The sequence below is a fragment of the Oreochromis niloticus genome, linkage group LG20 (genome assembly GCF_001858045.2).
Source record: "Oreochromis niloticus isolate F11D_XX linkage group LG20, O_niloticus_UMD_NMBU, whole genome shotgun sequence".
Classification (NCBI taxonomy): Eukaryota; Metazoa; Chordata; class Actinopteri; order Cichliformes; family Cichlidae; genus Oreochromis; species Oreochromis niloticus.
Window position 1 is genome coordinate 15890061 of NC_031984.2, and position 18693 is coordinate 15908753.

Sequence of the window (18693 nt, forward strand, 5' to 3'; positions counted from 1 at the left end):
GCCAGATAACACTTTAACCAAACAAATAACAACCATGAAAAAATACGGTTCACGATTTCTCAAGCGTAATTACAACAAGTTTGGAAAGTCTCATTGTGTGGAAGAGCTTTCATAGTCTCCTCTGTGCAGTCCTTACCCACATGGCAGACTCCTCAGACCCAGTCAAGCAAGACAGGGAGGCAAGCTTCATCTTCATTCAAAGTCAAGACCAAAAGAAGGCACACAGGAAGAGAGCACAGCAACCTGGAGTTAGAAGCTGGTGACATGAGGATGAAAAAGAAACACAGGTCGCTGAGTTTTAACGGCCACCCCTGCTGTCTTTACCAAGCTGTGACCTCATCATGCTCTGTACTACCAATGGGGATGCAACTCACACACACAGACGCACACATAGACACACTACCTTCCTGTTTGTCAGTGCTAGTGGTAAACTTTCCACTGACATCTTCATTCAGAGGACCAATCTGAAGTTTTCAAGCATTTAGTCATGTGGAATAAAACACATCTGTGCTGATTTTTAAAAATACACTTGTCATCATCATAATCAAGCAGCAGAAAGGACCAGATTGTTACAAATTTAAGCCAGTTTAGCACATTAGCTTATTTCAGAGCCTCCTTAACCTTGCTGAAAACCTTTAAAATCGGCTGATATTTTGCAGAGCCGAACAAGAATATAAATGTTGCTGCTCAGCTTCTTGATATTTGTATCTCTTGCATGTCTTTTGACTGTCCTCCTGCCTTCTAAAAAAAAGAAAGAAAGAAAGAAAACACGATGCTTCATGTGTGTTGATATCTGCCCAAGAGCCTGCTGATTTGTAATTGTCCATCAGCCTCATGAAATGCACGTCAATCATACTTTACTGCGGCTGACATCTTGACAGCTGTCAGAGTGATAATTATGGAAAGTGATGGAAGATATCAAGGTTACTTTCCATGAGAAGAGGACAACCACAATATCCTTCCTGTTCATTGAGTGTAGGTAATGTGTCTCTCGTTCTCGAAATGTGTTGATAAAGGTAGAAATATTCACCCTACTTTATGTTTTTTGCAGGTGTATTTTAATCAGAGTGGAGAATATTTTCAGATAAGTCGTGGGAGCTGGCAGAATGCTAGATTATGAAATTCACATTTCGCATAAATAAACTGTGAGCAGTTTAAAAGTTGTATTGCACTTTTATTCAATATGTAAAAAAAGCAAAACAAAACAAAACAAAGCCCCAAAAAGAAATAAAATCAAAACATGCAGATGAGAACCCAAAAGAGCACTCAACCAATGAGGCTACATAACACAATCGGTTCATTCCTGTACAGAGCAGCTGAATTCAGCAGCACACATTTAAAATACAGTAACACACAATTAATATTTAAAAGTGAACTTGCTGCGTACGTGACAGAACAGATTTACAGTTTCAGTGCAATGTTTTTGTTTTTTCCATTGTTGTTTTATGATTCCTTTCCTCAAAAAAGCAAATAACTCACTGTGAAAAAATAGAAAATGTTGTTAAATTGAACACTGTGTAATGGTAATTATGGCCCGGTTTATAATATCAGAAGTTTATAGACAACTTTCCTCAAATATCCCGGACTCGTATACCCGCAAGGATGAAGCTAAGCGCCTCGAGTTTGGCAAACTAAATCATATTCAGCAAACAGTAAGGAAATGTTAAACAGGCAACGGCATTAACAGATCTCATTCATTATTAGCGTGACAGTTTAAAGATCAGGCACTATCAGGACTCTTTGTGACCTTTGGATATTTTGATTTCATATGTCCACAAAAGCCGTTTTTGAACAAACAATCTGATGTGCTGCAGAAAAAAAAATATGGAGGGATAAATTGGGATCTGAGAGACTAAAATAAACACTTCACATAAATGAAGGTGACCCATTTTCACTGCAACAAAAAGACGTACGAGTTGCCCGCTGACTGGTCAGGACTATCCATAGTAAAAAAATATGCAAATGAGCGACATTCTGCATAAATACGCACCACAAGTACGCACTTAAAGCCGTATAATGAAAAATGCTTTTCAACATCCTTTTCAACTGGTTAGGTCAGCATCCACAGAGAAGGAAAAGAGTGAACCAGTGAGCTAAAAAAAAAAAAAGAGACAAAAAAAAACCCATACACCTACACATTTTCCGATTGAATGGTCCTTCAGAAAGTGCTCATGGCGATGGAAGTTGAGCAACATGAGTTCATGTTCTGATTTTACTTTTGTGAAAGTTGTGAGGAAGGTGCGTGGTAAAAAATAACCTTAAAAAGTTTGCTTCTTTTTTTCTTTCTTTTCCTTTTATGTCACATGCAATTTCACATTCAGTTGTGTCGTCCACAGTACATGGTTTAAGGCTAGAATAATCTTTTCAGAACATTTCTGCAGAAGTCGATAGAGATTGTCACAATTTAAGCGCTAAAACACTTCGACCTTATTACATTCTGTACAAATAAAAATATATTTAACACAAAATTAAATAATATTATTTAAAAAAACCAAACTGATACAAAGTTACTTCAAATAAGCAATATTTTTCTTCTCTTTAGTCTTTTTTTTTCAACAGCAGCCATACGAGGCAAATGGTTTGTCTTCATATCGTCCAGGAGCACAGCCCCGACTCGCTCAAAAAGTAACTCAACTGACAGCAATTGATTTAGTAACTGGGCTCATCCATGTCTTCATCACTCCAGTCAGGCGGTGCGTCTGTTCCAAAATAACGATCTCCAAAGTTTCCTAAAAAACAACAACAAATGAAATCAATAAAAAATATAAATACAGTGCTAAAATGCTTCTTTTTTTTTTTTTACATTTTAATGACTTTAAAATTGTCCTGTCATTCCTGCTTCCTCAGCATTGCTCACCTATTCCAGGTATGATGTGAAAGAGATCGTTGACTTTCTTGTCGACAGCCGTGGTGATGATTTTGACCTGCGGGAACGCGTAAGCCACAGAATGGACTCCCATTTCAGCCATGAGCAAAGAAACCAGCAGGATCTTGTCCTCTTGAACATCATGATCCTGAAATTGAAAACACAACTGTGAAAAATGATCTACATGTGCAATGCAATTCATTTGCACAGGAGGCATTGGTATTGTTGTGAACAACTGGGTGCACCCACCAGCAGGACTCGCACGGCCATCATGGCAGCAGCTCCAGTGGACACGGTGCAGTCCATTAGAATCACGTGGTCCTCACTGATGTCTTTCGGTAGACGAAGATAATGGAGCTAAAATTGTGCACAGACAGGATGTGGGTTCACGCTAAAATGTGACACACATGACCTACTGCTATATATATACATATAGAAAACCTCTAATATTACAAACAACTGCTTCATGGCAAACTAGGCCAAAGGAGGTTACTGTGAAAATGTGTAAATGTAAAAACTCATATAACCAAAATTGTTTTTGGTTATACGTTTTAGACAGCATGTGACATTAATGTGGTTAAGTACCTCTGGCTCTCCCGTGTCCTGGTTGGTCTGGATGAGGATCTTGCCGATGCGGACGTCTTTGCAGACGGCCCTCAGAGCCGGCTCCATGGTCTCCCCGGCTCTCAGGATGGACACCCCTGTGATCTAAAGCAAAACAAAGAGGGATACAAAAATTAAGCAGAGGTTAATTGCATAAATTTAGTTTCGAGACAAAAGTCTTCAGAATGTTTTTCTTTTTTTCTCAATTAAAAATAACGCACAGAGAATATAGCAGGAAGTAAATGGAGTTCACTCACCCTCTTTCCGTGGAAAGTCTTGCCTTCGTAATCCTCTCCCTGGGGGGTCTGCACTATGTGGACCTGAGATAATATTAAAAATCATAAGAGCTTTAGCACGATGCTATAGTCTACCACAGTAAGGAAAATATACTGTGACAAGCTACAGTGAATGCTGAATTGTCGGTCACGTGTATTTGTGAAATGCACACTGAATGTTACGATAAAGATATGGAAACTTTCCACTGTGGTGACTTGATAAGTTTCCATACTCATGTGGCAGGCCAATACAGTATGTCTATCTGATTTTCTTTGTAGAAAATAGATGGGGAGATTTTTTTTTCCATTTATCAGTGCCTTTTCAGATTTTTCCCCATTTCGGGGCCACATACTGTAGCACGCTCTCTGTGTGTGACTTGTCAGCATCTTTCTATTGAGCGGTTATCTCATGCTTTCATTCTCCTACACCTCTCTGTCTGTGGTAGTTTTCCAATTGTTTAATGCCCTCCTTGGTATAAAGAACGTAACTTAATTAAGAAAGAGTGTAATACAATACTTGAATGTTTTTGTGTTTGTGTTTGTGACCTGTGAGGGGAGGAAGGAGAGGGCTCGTTCAATCAACAGCCGCATCAACCTCTTAGAGTAAAAGATGAACTCATCGCGACTGGTCTCCTTGTTTCTAGATGTGATGGTCGAGAAAAGAAGGATTGAAGATTTATTCGGCAGCTTTCCACCGTGCAGGTTTCCATGAAAACAAATCCAGCTATTAACGGAACAAAAATGTGGTTTCTTAGCTTTTACCTGATGATGGTGTGCATGCCCCTGACTTGAGGTGTGCTCTCCAGAACGCTGAGGGTCTGGGGGAAGGGTTGGGCCTGGTGTGCAGAAGCCAGGGCTGCCCTGTAACCACGGCAACAAATAGTAGCGCGGGGGTGGTACACGCCGAGAGCAGCGGAAAAGAGAAAAGATGGACAGACGCATGAGTGCAACACGTGAAAACCAGTGCAATTAAGACTGCTCTGCACGCATGTGTACAGTATGTGCAAGGTCTCACACACACACGTGCACATACACACTGTAACACACACAGACCTGTGTGTGCATGCAAAAACAGATAAACAAATAATTGCGCAAAAAAACCCACACAAATAATTTTTCAATAGCAGTTAGAGCAAAGTTGATAATGGTAGTGTACCCACTGTAATGGGAGTGCTTGGGAAGAAACACACACACAAAATTGCAGCGCACACAGGGCCAGTTTTGAGTATTTCAGTGGAAAATAACAACACCACAGAGACCGTGATAATGGAAAAATAGATTAATTTGAAAATTATAATTATACAGATACAAATAAAAGATTTAAATGTGCAATATAAACACATGCATAATTAGTTTCCCATGGTAGGGCTGTACTTCTAATATTTCCCCATGTTTGCATGAATAAATATTAGTTCTGAATGCCTTGTTAGCCTCGCTCTACCTTGGACTTCAGGGGAATAGACACGCTGTTACAAACTCTCAGTGATGCAGTGTTGTTCACACTAGACTAACTGCAATGCCACTGAGATACACATTAGCCAGATGCAAAGAAAAGAGAAATCATAGCATGTCTGCTCACATATCCCAGCGAAGTTTCCTCTATGGGGAGGGGTTTTTTCACAACAGAGCGGACACAGATAAACAAAAAAAAAACAAACCAAAAAAAAAAAAAAACAACAGATAAGAGGAAGAAAAATGAGAAAAGACACAAAATCAGGTGGATGAAGAGATTACCGGGAACAGTGAAAAGTGTGACAGCCAGAATTGCAAATGTCAAAAGTCCTTGAGCTAAAGGACATCAAAATTGAATAGTAATAATAACAATAATAATAATAATAATAATAATGCAATGAGAAAAAGAAACCAACCAAGTGTTAGCTCCGATTTTGATATCTGTACCCATGCATCCCTTTGCGTGTACGCGTGGGAGGTGCACAAACTATCGTGTGGCTGTCACTCTTACACTGTGTAGAACAGTAGAGGTTGGTATTTCAGCTCACAGGCCCCAGCACATCCTGTGTCTAAAGACAGACACCAAGCTCACTTCCTCTCTCTCTCTGTCTCAGATACTGTGGCCGACATTCAATGGAAAAACTCAGCGCTTTGTAGTAGGGTATTGGAAACTTTCTCTGTGGCTGAGGTATGCGATAGTCAACAATAGCTGTAGCAAGAGCTTCCTCTCTCTCGTTTTCAGTTGTAGTCACTCTCTCTCTTATTCTTGCTGCTGCTGAAAGGAGGGGTCAGTGACTTGACTCATTGGTGTATTTTTAGACACAGAAGGCAGGAAGAGTGTGAGTTGTCATTTCTTTAAAAGGTAGAGAGAAGGAAAACCAACACCTTTACACTGAATGCTGGCTGCACCACACCACTTTCAAACTTCTGATCAGAGTGCAGCTTTTAAACGTTGACAGCAGTTTTCGCATATTTTGATCCACTTGTTCTTATTCTGAGCTGGTGTGGACCGAGTCTTAACCGTGTATTATGTCCCCACTGACAGAGTACTAATTAGCCATATTTGGTTAGGTACAAGATACAAGAATGCCGCCTGGTGACGTGTCATGGCAGCCAGCACGTCGGTGGAAGGTAGAGGTTGGTTTTGCTCTCTTCTGATTTGACATTTATTCTCAGTCTTCCAGTAAAAAAGCTGGCGCAGCAGGGGAACTGGGCAGATGTTGAGGAGAGAATGATATAAAGGATAAAGGCCACTCTACCTGACGCTGAGTTCCCGCTGCAAGCAATGGAGGGATTTGGTGATGAGGGGGAGAGAGTGAGAGAGCAGTCCATCAGCAGCATATGGGTTACAGTGGGTGTATATTGTGAGGGAACAAAGCAAACTGCACTGTAGGACAAAGTGCTCCGACAGGCAAGAGCGTGCCTTTGGTGGCCAGTGATTAGTGCATGTTGCACAACTAATCGCAAAGTGCGTCTAACAGGCCATCAATCGACATTATGAAGTATGAAGATAGGGTGTCTTTTAAGGCTGTGTGACTAATGCTGCATAATTATGTATTAGGATGTAATGTTTCCACTGTGATCACATTTATTCCCAAACTAAATGCCTGGAGATTAGTTTGGTTTGAATTAATGCAGGACAAATAACCACAGCAAGAGGTTAATATGGTTAAAACACTGAAACCTATTTCTGTCAGCAAGCTCCTCTTGACATATTTTCTTTGTTTGAGGAAGCTACTTTCAGCTGCTCCCTTATTCACAAGGGGTCACCACAGTGGGGAGCTCTGCATTAGCCGGATGTCCTTCCCCAAAGGGATTTGAGTCTCCTCCCAGGGTTGAACCAGGGATTGTTTGTTTGTGTAAATAACTAAACTACGGAACGACACATATATGCCATATTTAAAGAGCTATATTCATATTCATTCTTCTTCTTAAGTATGAAATGATAAGCAAAAGAGAAACAGAAACCTTGTTTTCATAGAGCACATTTCAAAAAACATCATTTAGCCTTCTTGCTGTAAGTGCTTTGGCAGTAAATTCAGAAAATGTCTAATAATTACACACTTTTTAAAATCATGTCAAGTTGTTTGAGTGTGCAAATAAGCACATAAGAGAAGAAAAAAGTAGACGATAAAAAAACAAAGCAACTTAAAATTTATGTTCTCTGAACGAAATAACTACAGTTTGTTACTGTTACTAGGAAAGTTAGCAAAACCAAAACCAGTTTAGAACAGTTTTTTCCATTGAGTGTTAATGATTAAACCTTTCCCCAAAGCACTTACAGACATTCAGCCTCAGTAAATTTTCTATCCACTAGAGGGTGTGATCTGCCTTGAAATTACAGGCACATACTGAAGGTTAGCCTCCGCCTACACCCTCTTATGAATGCAATAACATAACTAAATGTACTGAGCCGGAGGCCATTAAGAAAAAGGACAAATGAAAGGTTATAATTCTCCCCCAAAATTAACTATTTAAGTGGCATGACAGATTTTCTGCGTGTGTGTTTATATTTATGTCTTTAAGCATGACCTCACTTACCTCCTCCAACTGACTGTGAACATGCTGTACGATCAAATCGATTGCCACCATGTTGCCACCACCTGACCGGAAAAAAAAAGCATAAAAATGATGCTTTAAGTTTAAATCTTTTTAGGACTGCTGCTGCTATACTGAACATGTACATGAGAGTATGTTGGTATATACTCACCACGTGGCACCACGATATCAGCCAGCCGCATGGTAGGCTCAATGTATTGTTCAAAAGCTGGCTTAACAAACTTGTTATACTGCTTGATGACCCCTTCGATATCTCGGCCCCTTTCTGTAATGTCCCTCCTCAATCGGCGCACCAGGCGGATGTCAGAGTCTGTGTCCACAAAGATCTTCATGTCCAGCAACTGGAAAAACAAGTTGATTTGATCAACACAAAGTAATAAAACACACATTCACATACAGATGACATGAAAATAGCGAGCTTAAAATACCACACTTTATTCAAATTTTGTATTTTTTAAGGGTTATTGTGAAAGCCTGCAAGAAATTCTAGAAAAAAATTTAATGCATGAATGAATGAATGAATGAATGAAAGATCTGATAGCAAAAAATATCTCTGATAATGTCAATGTAAATATAGATGAAAAATTAATGAATATTAGGTAACTAATGAAAATGTTTGCTTCCCTTTTGCTTATAATGACTTCTGATTTTAACATACATTTAAAGGAAAAATCCATTAACTTTACTGTGTTGCAGTTGGTACTGCAGTTATTCAGAATCATTAAGTCTTTTAAGTCAATGACTAACAGTTGAAAAACAAACCTGTCAGCGCCCTCAAGTGGACAAACTATGTAATGCAGATATTTTTTTCTTATCTTTAAATCAATATTCACTTCTTTGCACGTATTAGCTGACACACAGTGCATACAAACATATTAGGCTTTTCAATCTATTTACTTATCTTGGGCTATCATGCATATACTGAATATATTTTAAAAAACTGCAAATCTTGTCTATGTATAGACACAATATGGGAAAGAGAAAAAACTACCTTTGATTTAATAAAGACCTCTTACACCACTTCAGAGTGTTTTCATTAGGTAATACATATTTTTGACAACAAAGCTGAGAGTAGGACCTTGTATTGGTTTGTTCAGGGCTAATGACCTTACCTGCAACAGTTCTTTATCTGCAAAGGCCATGATTCCCTCAAAGATGATAACACTGGCTCCATAAACTGTTTTCTGGGGCAGAGACATGCGCATGTAATAACACAATAAAATTTACATACCAAAAATGAGAACGAGGGCATTAAAGCACTACACATTAAGTGTGCATGAATATTCCAACAATCATCGTAAGCTCTCAAAGTGACTTGCTTCACTAATGTGTGAATGTCTGTGTGTGATAGGATAAATAGAAGTAGACAGATATCACAATAGTGGTCTGTTGGAGACCATCTGGAGATGTACAGCTTTACAATGCAGCTAAATCTATAGAAAAGAGGATTAAAACCCTCTTCGGTAAACAAAAAGGAGGGATTATATGCAAAAGTAACATGCTACTTAATAACTTAAATATACAAAGCCAAATGTTTGGGTTTGTGCATTCATCCTTACCCAGTCCTTTTGTCTCCCGTGAGTTGTAAAGTCATACACAGGGATTTTCACGCTCTTGCCCTGTTTGAGTTTGCGCAAGGTGTGTGTCAGCAAATCAAAGTCAAAGGCATCTGGGTGGTCAAAGTTATAGTCGTTACTGGCAGCCATTGCCTGCTGCTCTGGGGACAGGACCTGAGGATTGCCATGATACTGAAGTTAGAGTATCTCACCACTGCATGCTGCTTTTCAATGCTACAAGATTTCCTGAGAAAATGGCAGGAACACATATTAATATTTGCATATCAAAAGAAAAATCTCTCAGTCAACTAACATTACACACGTGTTTTGCAGTAAAACAAATGACACATGCTCAAATAATAATGCAAAAACACTTTGGCACAGATCGCTGATCGAGAGCAGAGAAGTTAGGGGACCTAAATTTAGGAGGACATCATGTGCCACAGTGACGTCCGTACGAGGTGGTATGTGCACGCACGTATCTGTCCTTAGGGTTGTTGAACATTAAAAACACAGTTCTGGTATTTGGCAGTTAATGAACAGCAACACCCCCTTCTCAAATGAACTGGTAACATACTTATGTAATAAACCAATGTTATACTGGAAAAAAGCAAAATACAAAAATGCATAGATTAAATGAAAATAAATGACAATCTTTTGTAAAATGTGGTGAGCAGACCACCACTTGCTGAGGGCTACAGCGGCACTGGTCACTGGTAAATCCCTCCTACTCTGCACAGTCTGATCTGCCGCTGTCAGATTTTGACAGGATTACACAACTAGAGAGTGGGTGGAGGTGTAGAGGGGCAAGAATGATGGCTCTTGCTATACTGTTCACTACATCTCTTTTTCTCTCCCGATAACACCCATCACTGTGTTTTCATCCTTGTTTTCAGCACTGCCTCCTTATATTTTATCTACTCTGTTTCTTCTCTCTCTCTAGCCAAACCTCTTTTACTCATTTTCTGGGATCCAAAGGAAACCTTTTCTTTTCTCTTTCGCCCTGTTTCCTGCGCTCAGTGTCACTTTTCTTTAGCCTTCCTTTAGGCCCCTGAGTGGTTAACAGCCACACAAGACAAATAAATATAAAGTGATAAGAAAAGAGTTTCTCGGACCTATCACATGTCTTAATTATAACTCTAAACACTTATTTAGACATGCAGCAACATTTGAATATTCAGATAACTTTTAACAACTTCACAGATGCAGTGACAAATGTATCACTGCATGCAAAAAGACACACATGGTGTTATAGATACCATAGACATACCTTGTAAAAAGAGTCCATTGAGAGTAGTACAACCCAGGGTACATCTAAAGCTTCTATGATTTTCCTTGCTACAGTTGTCTTTCCTGAAGCGCTGCCACCACACAGGCCTGAAATTTAAAAATTGACAAACAGCCATTGAGTAATAACTTCCTTCAAGTTAAATTACAAAAAACAAAGACTTTAGGCAAGTTGACATGGTCAAGATGACCTGCAGAAGTTCAAAAAGTTCATCAGAATTGGGAAGAAAGTTGAAATGACTAATAGGTGTGGTTTTACTGTAATTATTTCACAAACTGCTTATCTACTGGGATTTTCCCACACAACAATCTCTAGACTTTACAGAGGATGATCCAAAAACAGAAAATATCTGACGCTACAGTTTCCAGGGGTTCAACAAAACCGGAAAAAAGGAAATTGGAAAAATGTCTGCTGTGACGTTCAGATGGCAGAGTCAGATGTTTTCAGAGCTTAAGGCTATCTTGGAGTGAATATATGTGTCATGTTAGGGCAACTGTTGAATCTATTATCTGTTGTGGTATCACTACATGGTTTGGCAACCTTTCTGTCAAGCTCAGATCCCAAATTCAAAATCTGATTAGAAGGGCTGGAAAGATAGTTAAAATTACTACGGACAAAAATGACATCCTTTATAATGATTATGAGTTGACGTCTTCAGGAAAAAGGTACAGGGTACAAAACTGTGAGTTAAATAGAGTTACATTTTCTCTGTGAGTGTTTGCATATGTGTGTTATTTTACATGATGTGTTTTCCTCGCTTGTCCAAGGTAAATTTCTCCCCGGGAGGACAATAGAGGCTAATCTAATCTAACCATCCTGCCTTCAGGCCGGAGGTGGTGGTGATATTTTCTTGACAAACTTTGGACTCCTTAGTACCGACTTGAGCAATGTTTAAATGCCACAGTCTAAGTATTGTTACTCACCATGTTCATGTGGTCACATTTTCCAGCAGGAAAATGTGCCATGTTACACATCTCAACTCATCTCAAAGCAGATCCTTAAACAAGGAGTTGACCTTACTTAAATTGCCTCCACAGTCACAGATCAATGCAAGAGAGAGAACACCTTTGAGATGTGCAGCCAACAAATCTGCAGCAACTGTGTGATGCTGTCATGTCAATGACAAAAACAAGCACTTTGAGTGCTGAGGTAAAAAAGCGCTATATAAGAATCAGTCTATTTACCAGTCCATGTCAATGTGGACAGAAATCTCTGAGCAATGTTTCCAGTACTTTTTTCAATCTATGCCACGAAGAATTAAGGCTGTTCTGAAGGCCAAAGGAGATCCAACCCGGTATCAGCAAGGTGTACCTAATAAAGTGTTTGGTGCAAACATGCTATCACTAGTTTGACAAGACTTGTTTCAGTGCATTCTGAGGTTGCTTTAGGCTAATTTAAAAAGGCATGCAGAAACAGCGACAACAACATTCTTCAACATAAACATTCTCTTTAACCAGTTAACCTATTTTTCACAAAGTCTCTCACGCAATAGTTCAGCACTTCCTGATAGCAGGCCAGACCCAGCTTTAACATACTTAAAGATGGGTCTGCTTTGCTCCATTCAGTGAGAAATTATGAGTTAACGCCCTTTATCACTAGTATAGCAGGAGTTTCCTGTATTTAAAAACACTCTGCCAAAGAGGAAACTCTCCAGTTTGTGAAAAATAACGAATTTTAACCAGTGCATCTCTATCTGGGTTTAGGTTTCTCAAGCTTTTTTGCTCATAAAATGGTCAAATACGCCAAGAAAATGCCTTACCTTACCTTAAATAAGGTGATGACAACTTTGTGCCACAACTATATAGGAAGAAATTATGCTAATGTGTGCATTCCCTGAGTTTTCTAAACATTAAATATTTTAACTTATACAAAGTATAAGGTTAGTTTATAAACAACTATTCATTAGTTTCCTAAATTAAAAGGTATAATACTAACATATTTATAATACTTTAGATGAAAACTCACCACTTAATCTACTCTTGGGCTCTGAAAGTTCAAAGTTTGTGATATCTAAATGTCAAACACAGAAAGTTATTCTTCTTACCAATGACAAATGCCTCTTTGGACTGTGTGCCATGCTCGTTGTACCAGGGTGGGCGACCAGCAGTGTAGATTGTTCGTTTGGAGGTGCGTAGCAGAGGAGGCTCTGACTTACACTGGCTGGTTGTCCTTTTCCTGGGCGAGAGGCCTGTGCTTACCGAGGGGAGGAGACGGTCAAGTGATCCCTCACCACCTCCACTGCAGATCGAGAAACATGACATTACTCTCTGGTACACAGGAAGGAACTTTCCTTTTTTTCACTGCATTTTTCTGGGTTTCATAAAAACCTTTGCGTAGCAGTATAACGCCAACACTCTCCATCATTACATCTTCTCCAACTGTATATAGTAAGACACACCGAACCCGAATGTGCTGTGTCATGATTTCAACTTCTAACATCGGCGAGCGTTCATGGAAAGGTAATGAGGTAAAACAACAGAATCACAGCAATAACATACCAATGTAATATAAAGGATCAGTCCCACTGAAATGGCAATCTCTTATTTGGTATAGCCTGTTAAATGGTGTCATTGTGCCCCTTGTATCTAATGCCCGGTGACACATTAGACACAAAGAGACAGACATTGTTTGTGGCGTGTAACCATGCAATGGATGAACAGATTAACTAGAGAAAGGCGTCCCAGTTAGTTAACAATAAAACAGTAGTGCAGCATTTTCCCTCCTGTCACTGGTTAATGTTTCAACCTGTCAACTTTGTCCAGTCTTGTCCAGTGCAACTGCTGCAGGTACTAATGTACAGATGGTATAATATATTACATCTTAAGCTCCCCATAACCATATGAGAATTATAGAGTCAAAGTGATTGATTGTGTTTTCATAGTCCATTGTATTTTACCATTTGAAAGGATCAGGTATCCGCCACTGAAAAGACAGCATGCTAGAAAAGCAGGTGGTTACAGTACCTAAAAACACCTACAGAACATGTTAGAAGTGGAGAAATGTTGATTCAGCTAATCGAATAGAGTCCTGTGATCAGTTTTACGACCGAAAAGGTTGCTGCAATAATGTGCCATCACAACCAGCAAGATAAAAAGGCCCTCATAAACAAATGACAACACGCCAATTCAAAACAGGTACAAGGTGCTTCGGCGAGCAAGGCATGGAGTGAATTTGCATTGACTTATTCAAACTACACCTGATGGTCTCTCATCTGTTCTGTAAGATAGAAGAAATTTAGAAAGAAATTTATGTAATACCCATTGCAAGAGATTTGTGTCTAAACTGCAAACAGCTGCACATATGGGCTACTCTTTTACTATTGTAAGTTACTTAACCTATACTGACTAAGTTTGATGTTGTGCCTTTACAAATAGAAAGCAAAAAGGACTGAGCATTGGCATTCATTCGGCAGTTGTGAGTAATTGGAATTCAGAGCAGAGAACAAACTTGGTACAAAGAACTGGTCGAGCAGATTGGTGAGCAACCTCTCTATTACTTCCTCTAAAACAACAGCCTCACTTCTCTTACATAACTCTAGTTTGTCAGCGTCTCAAGAATCTGCTGTGCCTCTGACGTTTGAGAAACAAAATATTGCTTTTTTAGGAAAATGCCACTCGAAAATCATTAGCTGAGCAATCTAAAGTCGCTCAACGATTACCGCCCACAATCATCATCAAAACAACTGCTGCGTTCATTGTTTAACAAATACAACATAACATCTGTGTGCGATATGCCTAACCAAGTAACAGTTGCAACACTTACTGCATTATCCGAGACATCCACACTTCACCCAGTGAAGACTGTAAAAAGCCAGCAGCCATAACTATAGCGGCCTGTGTAATAAACAAGTCTTAGATCTTCCTCTGTTTTCCAGTCAACTGTCAGGCTCCACACCTTTATATAGGTCATATACCTGCCCAGGTGGACTGCCAGGAGCTCAGAAGAGGAGCAAACAAGAGAGAACAAAGATTTATCTTATCTCACCAGGGTCAGCTGGTTAGACGGAGCCAGGGAGCAGAGTGGGAGACTGCTGAGAGCGTGCGCGGGACATAGCTCACTGAAGTATGGTTATCAGTTAAAACCCAACTAGTGTGCAATAAAAGATTAGCTTAGCTGACTGTGCTGAATCATGCCCTTGTTCTGTGGTTAAACTTACAGTACCCAGTGCTTCAAAACATTACATGAATGCACCTTTGTGATAAGAAGTCATAGTGTGGGGTACCTCAGAAGGCCCTTATGAAGCAGACATCTAAGCCCTGTGGGCAGCAGATTGAAGGATAATATTAGCAGCAAATGAAGACACAACGTCACATCTAACTTCAGTAAAGCGACATGTTTTTCTTTACTTTCTCCACAATGGCTCACACAAAGAGTAAATTAACACAACCTAGCCGCATAAAGTGACTACTGTTTGACATCAGCTTGTTAATTTGTCCAACAAGATTTCATAAAAAAACGATAACAAGTATGTAACACTACTGTAATGTCAGCAGGAAATTCAGTTTAAAAAAAACTTTATGGTTCCTCACATCACATTTGCACTTAAAAGGTGCTACATTTCCTAAAGTATGTAGACAAAAACCTAGAAGGTATAAACAAGTGAGCTTCAACTTGGGGTTGTCTTTCCTGTTTATCCAGACTTTTAAAAGCATTAACTATAGACATTTTAAAGACATTTAAACTACAGACAGAAATACAGTTGCCCAGGTCACCTAAGGAGTATATTAAAGGAAATAAAATGCACTTACCTGCCATCAGATCTTAGCGTCCAACAGCCAGATATTCTAGCTCCTGAGTAAGCTGGTAGAGTGTTCATAACTGGGAAGCTTCCAGTGTTTGTACTCCAAAAGTTGTGTTTTAATCCTATACTATTGTCAGCCGGTATACTCAGTGTATATATTCATATGCACTCAAACACACACTTAACAGTGCTCCTCTCTGGAGCATCACATCCAGAGAGGTGGCGACAGAAGGTGGTTAATATACATGGGAATCGGCTTGGATGAGAAACGAAACTTTAAACATTTGCTTAGCTTTCTATTTCTTCCATTCTCTCAACAGAGCGAGAGAGAAGGCACTGCAGCTTGGTAGAGGAGGCGCACTCAGTGTGAAACTACAGCACAGCTTTTCCCTCCTCTTTCACTAACTCGCTGCTCCTCCCATTAGTCGCCCAGCCAACAAACGTAAGAGGATAACCTGCCCTCCAGATTATGTTCATTAGGGTATATTAATAGCACCGGGTTAGAACCAGACCTCACCACTCCTGGTACACACATGCACACACCCACATATATATAAACACACACAGACACATGCCAAGCTTGGGTCATCTGTCTTTGGCAGTCAGTGTCGCAGTATGTGGCTGGAGGAGAAAGAGGAACCAGAAGAGAGCGACAAAAGAAGAAACAAACTAGAGGGTGGAAAAAACAACCCAAAACAAGACAAAACAAAGAAATAAATAACAGGAGTGCAGCACAGTCACACAGCCAGCGATTATTCTCCTCTGATGTTGACGCAGTTGGCTGAATTCACAACAGAGACGCCTCAGGCTGTGTTGGGGAGGTGAAGAGAAGGAGAAATTGAAGGGGGGGCGAGGATGACAGAGGGGAAGGGTAGAGGGGAGCTGATGTGCTTTTACCCTGTGGGGACACGCAGTGCCTCTGTGTGCCTTATACCAAGTCTAGAGATGTCAGCACCACAGCAAACACACACACACACACACACACACGCCCGAAGAGCAAAGTCCCCTCCCTATTTTCACTCACAGTGAAGACTGGGGAATAAACAGCATGATGAAACCCAACACTACCTCTGTTGCTCTATCAGCTGACGGTCTGGGGAACAGCCCTGGGAAACACACACATGCACGCCATTCCACTCCTCCCGAGCCACAACTTATACAGACAAACAAATCATTATGCTCAGAGTTCAGAGGAGATGGACTAATTGTTTTCCAGTGCACAGAAAAACAAGCCAAACAGCTTAGAGAAGCTACTAGATATAATACAAACCAATATGAAAGAATCCATGTTCCAAATATTTTGGAACATGGATTCTGACCAGACTTCATTTCTCTTTATTCACTTATTATTATTATTATCATACAGGGGACCAACAGGGCAAAGAGAATTTAGTTGTCTCCTCTAATCTGAACTGTAATGCTTTGGTAGTGTCGCTGTTGCTTTAATCTTCACCGAGAGGACAGCTGCAGAGCAAGAAAGCCACATCGAAACAAGAAGCCTGAATTGGTTTCTATGCCAAACATTCAGCCATCTCACTATGGCGACAGTGATGCACAGCAGGCTTACAAAGTCTGCAATAACACTTAACCTAAAACTAATACTGTAAGCACACTATAATAAGAGCTAAACATATTAGTAACAGCATGTAATGCTGACTTTACTTATAAAATATTTAAACTTTGATAATTTAAAAAAAAATTCAAATACATTCAGTGATAAAGGGAGGTTGCAGTGCAGAAGGGCCTTTTCCAGAAACCTTTGCCTTGCCGAGCTCTTGATTGGTCTGCTACTGCCTCAATTAACAGTTTATGGTGCCTCTGTGTTAGGTTATATTTTAGTTACCAACTGAGTCCTGTCATACAGCTATATTAATATCAGCGGTCATACATTTAATAATGTGACTATAACTTTAAAGCCTGTGAGTCACTAAGGTTGATGTCTAAAAAGCAGGAACTTATCTCAGCGGACACACCAATACAATACCGCCCTCTTGTGGAACAACGAGGTATTATACTTCTAAGGCAGACCAGCAGCTGACCAACAACTGGTCCAACTGCTTCAGCTTGAGTCTTGGTCACCTAACCCAAATGTTATTCTGTTCCGTTACCTTATATATCCCATAGGAAGATGACATTTGCCAGAAATACCCGCTTTACTCACGCCGCAGTACCTCCAGAAAACACCAAGGCGCGTGCTTTCCACCTCTGCTAAAAGAGAGCTCTCTTACTCCACTTTCTCTGCTTTAAGCTAGCTCTCTAATTCGCTCTAGCGATTCCCGTTACACGTTAAAATAGGTGAGCATGTTTCAGTTAACAGTGACTGCTTTTGTAAAGACGTGTTTGATGTGATTTCTTCGTTTCAGAAGATTACAATGAAGTAAAGCTACGAGGCAACCTCGTGTAAAATAAGATGACAGATCGTAAAGCCAAAGAGAGGGAGAGAGAGAGTGGACAGAAGGAGAGACTCAAAAAGCAGGCCTCGGGTTTATTTATATTTATATAAACTAATAATTATACCGTAACTAATAGACTGCTATTATAGATATTAGACGTATTATGTATTAGTTACTGTACCACTGGGGCATACAGTGTACAGTGTAACAGGTCATGTTTCCGTAAAGATGCTTAACCCAACTGCCAGGGTAAAATGAAAAAAAGAAAAAGAAATAATAATAATGCATTCAGTAAACTCATAATAATTTACTATAATACCAAAGGTTTCCGAAGCAATCCACAAACTCTATACCTGTTCGATACAGAGGAAGTTTTCGCTTCGCTGTCCATCGTTGAGCGCCTGTCTTCCACGCTAACCACAGACATTTCTGCCCTGTTGACAATCAGGTGTTAAGAGCGCAGTCACAGCTGAGGCATCATGGGACTTGTATTTCTTCAGTGGACTCTATTTCAGCTTCGCGCCTGCACTTGGACTTCAAGCCCCAGAATGCACGTGATCCGTTTTTTTTTATTCACAATAAGCAGCATGTACTTTTATTTTAAGCTTACAGGGCCTTTTACAGGCCACGTGTAGATGGGAGTGGAGATGAATTTTTTAGTTAGCTAGTTAGTTTTGAAATTGTAGTTTTACCTCATATATATATATATATGTAGTAGATGTATATTTCTATATGACTTTACAGTGCTGTGGAAAAGTCTTGAGCCACCCCTATTTCCTTACATTTTGCTTTCAAGGAACCAGACTTTCCGGTTATTTTTAAAGCAGTCTTGAGCAATAGTTCTCTTAAGGTCATTCAGTGTTTTCCTTTGGACACTGGCTACCTTATAAATGATTTTCAGTCCAGTCCTTGTACCTTAACATTTTCAGAAGAATGTTATTTGCTTGTTAAACCACTTAA

General features: G+C 39.8%; 1 protein-coding gene across 6 annotated transcripts; it reads right to left on the reverse strand.

Moving 5' to 3' along the window:
* Positions 1-1153: 1153 nt before the first annotated feature.
* Positions 1154-18222, reverse strand: uckl1b (uridine-cytidine kinase 1-like 1b). 6 transcript variants are annotated; one of them, XM_025901707.1, is made up of 16 exons: positions 14584-14653; positions 14362-14432; positions 12644-12837; positions 10582-10688; positions 9315-9485; positions 8868-8939; positions 7907-8096; positions 7738-7799; positions 5324-5343; positions 4507-4605; positions 4291-4384; positions 3727-3789; positions 3452-3574; positions 3116-3223; positions 2858-3014; positions 1154-2729 (listed from the first exon to the last, which is right to left on the reverse strand). In XM_025901707.1, the coding sequence occupies exons 2-16, from the start codon at positions 14418-14420 to the stop codon at positions 2650-2652; spliced, it is 1599 nt and encodes a 532-aa protein (XP_025757492.1). In that variant the 5' UTR covers positions 14421-14432; positions 14584-14653; the 3' UTR covers positions 1154-2649. The 6 variants fall into 6 exon arrangements, with proteins under 6 accessions (XP_025757492.1, XP_013131241.2, XP_005448858.2 ...); XM_013275787.3 differs by lacking the exon at positions 14584-14653 and adding an exon at positions 14513-14530; XM_005448801.4 differs by lacking the exons at positions 14362-14432; positions 14584-14653 and adding an exon at positions 18087-18222.
* Between the last annotated feature and the right edge of the window lie 471 nt (positions 18223-18693).

What these genes read in the sequence shown, in the direction of transcription:
- uckl1b (XM_005448801.4), bottom strand. Translation starts at nt 18,160, where the DNA reads ATGTCTGTGGTTAGCGTGGAAGACAGGCGCTCAACGATGGACAGCGAA. An exon ending in TGATATCGTGGTGCCACGTG is followed by an intron (nt 7,800 to 7,906) that starts GTGAGTATATAC and finishes TTTTCCGGTCAG; the next exon opens with GTGGTGGCAACATGGTGGCA. An exon ending in GGCATGCACACCATCATCAG is followed by an intron (nt 4,385 to 4,506) that starts GTAAAAGCTAAG and finishes CATCACATCTAG; the next exon opens with AAACAAGGAGACCAGTCGCG.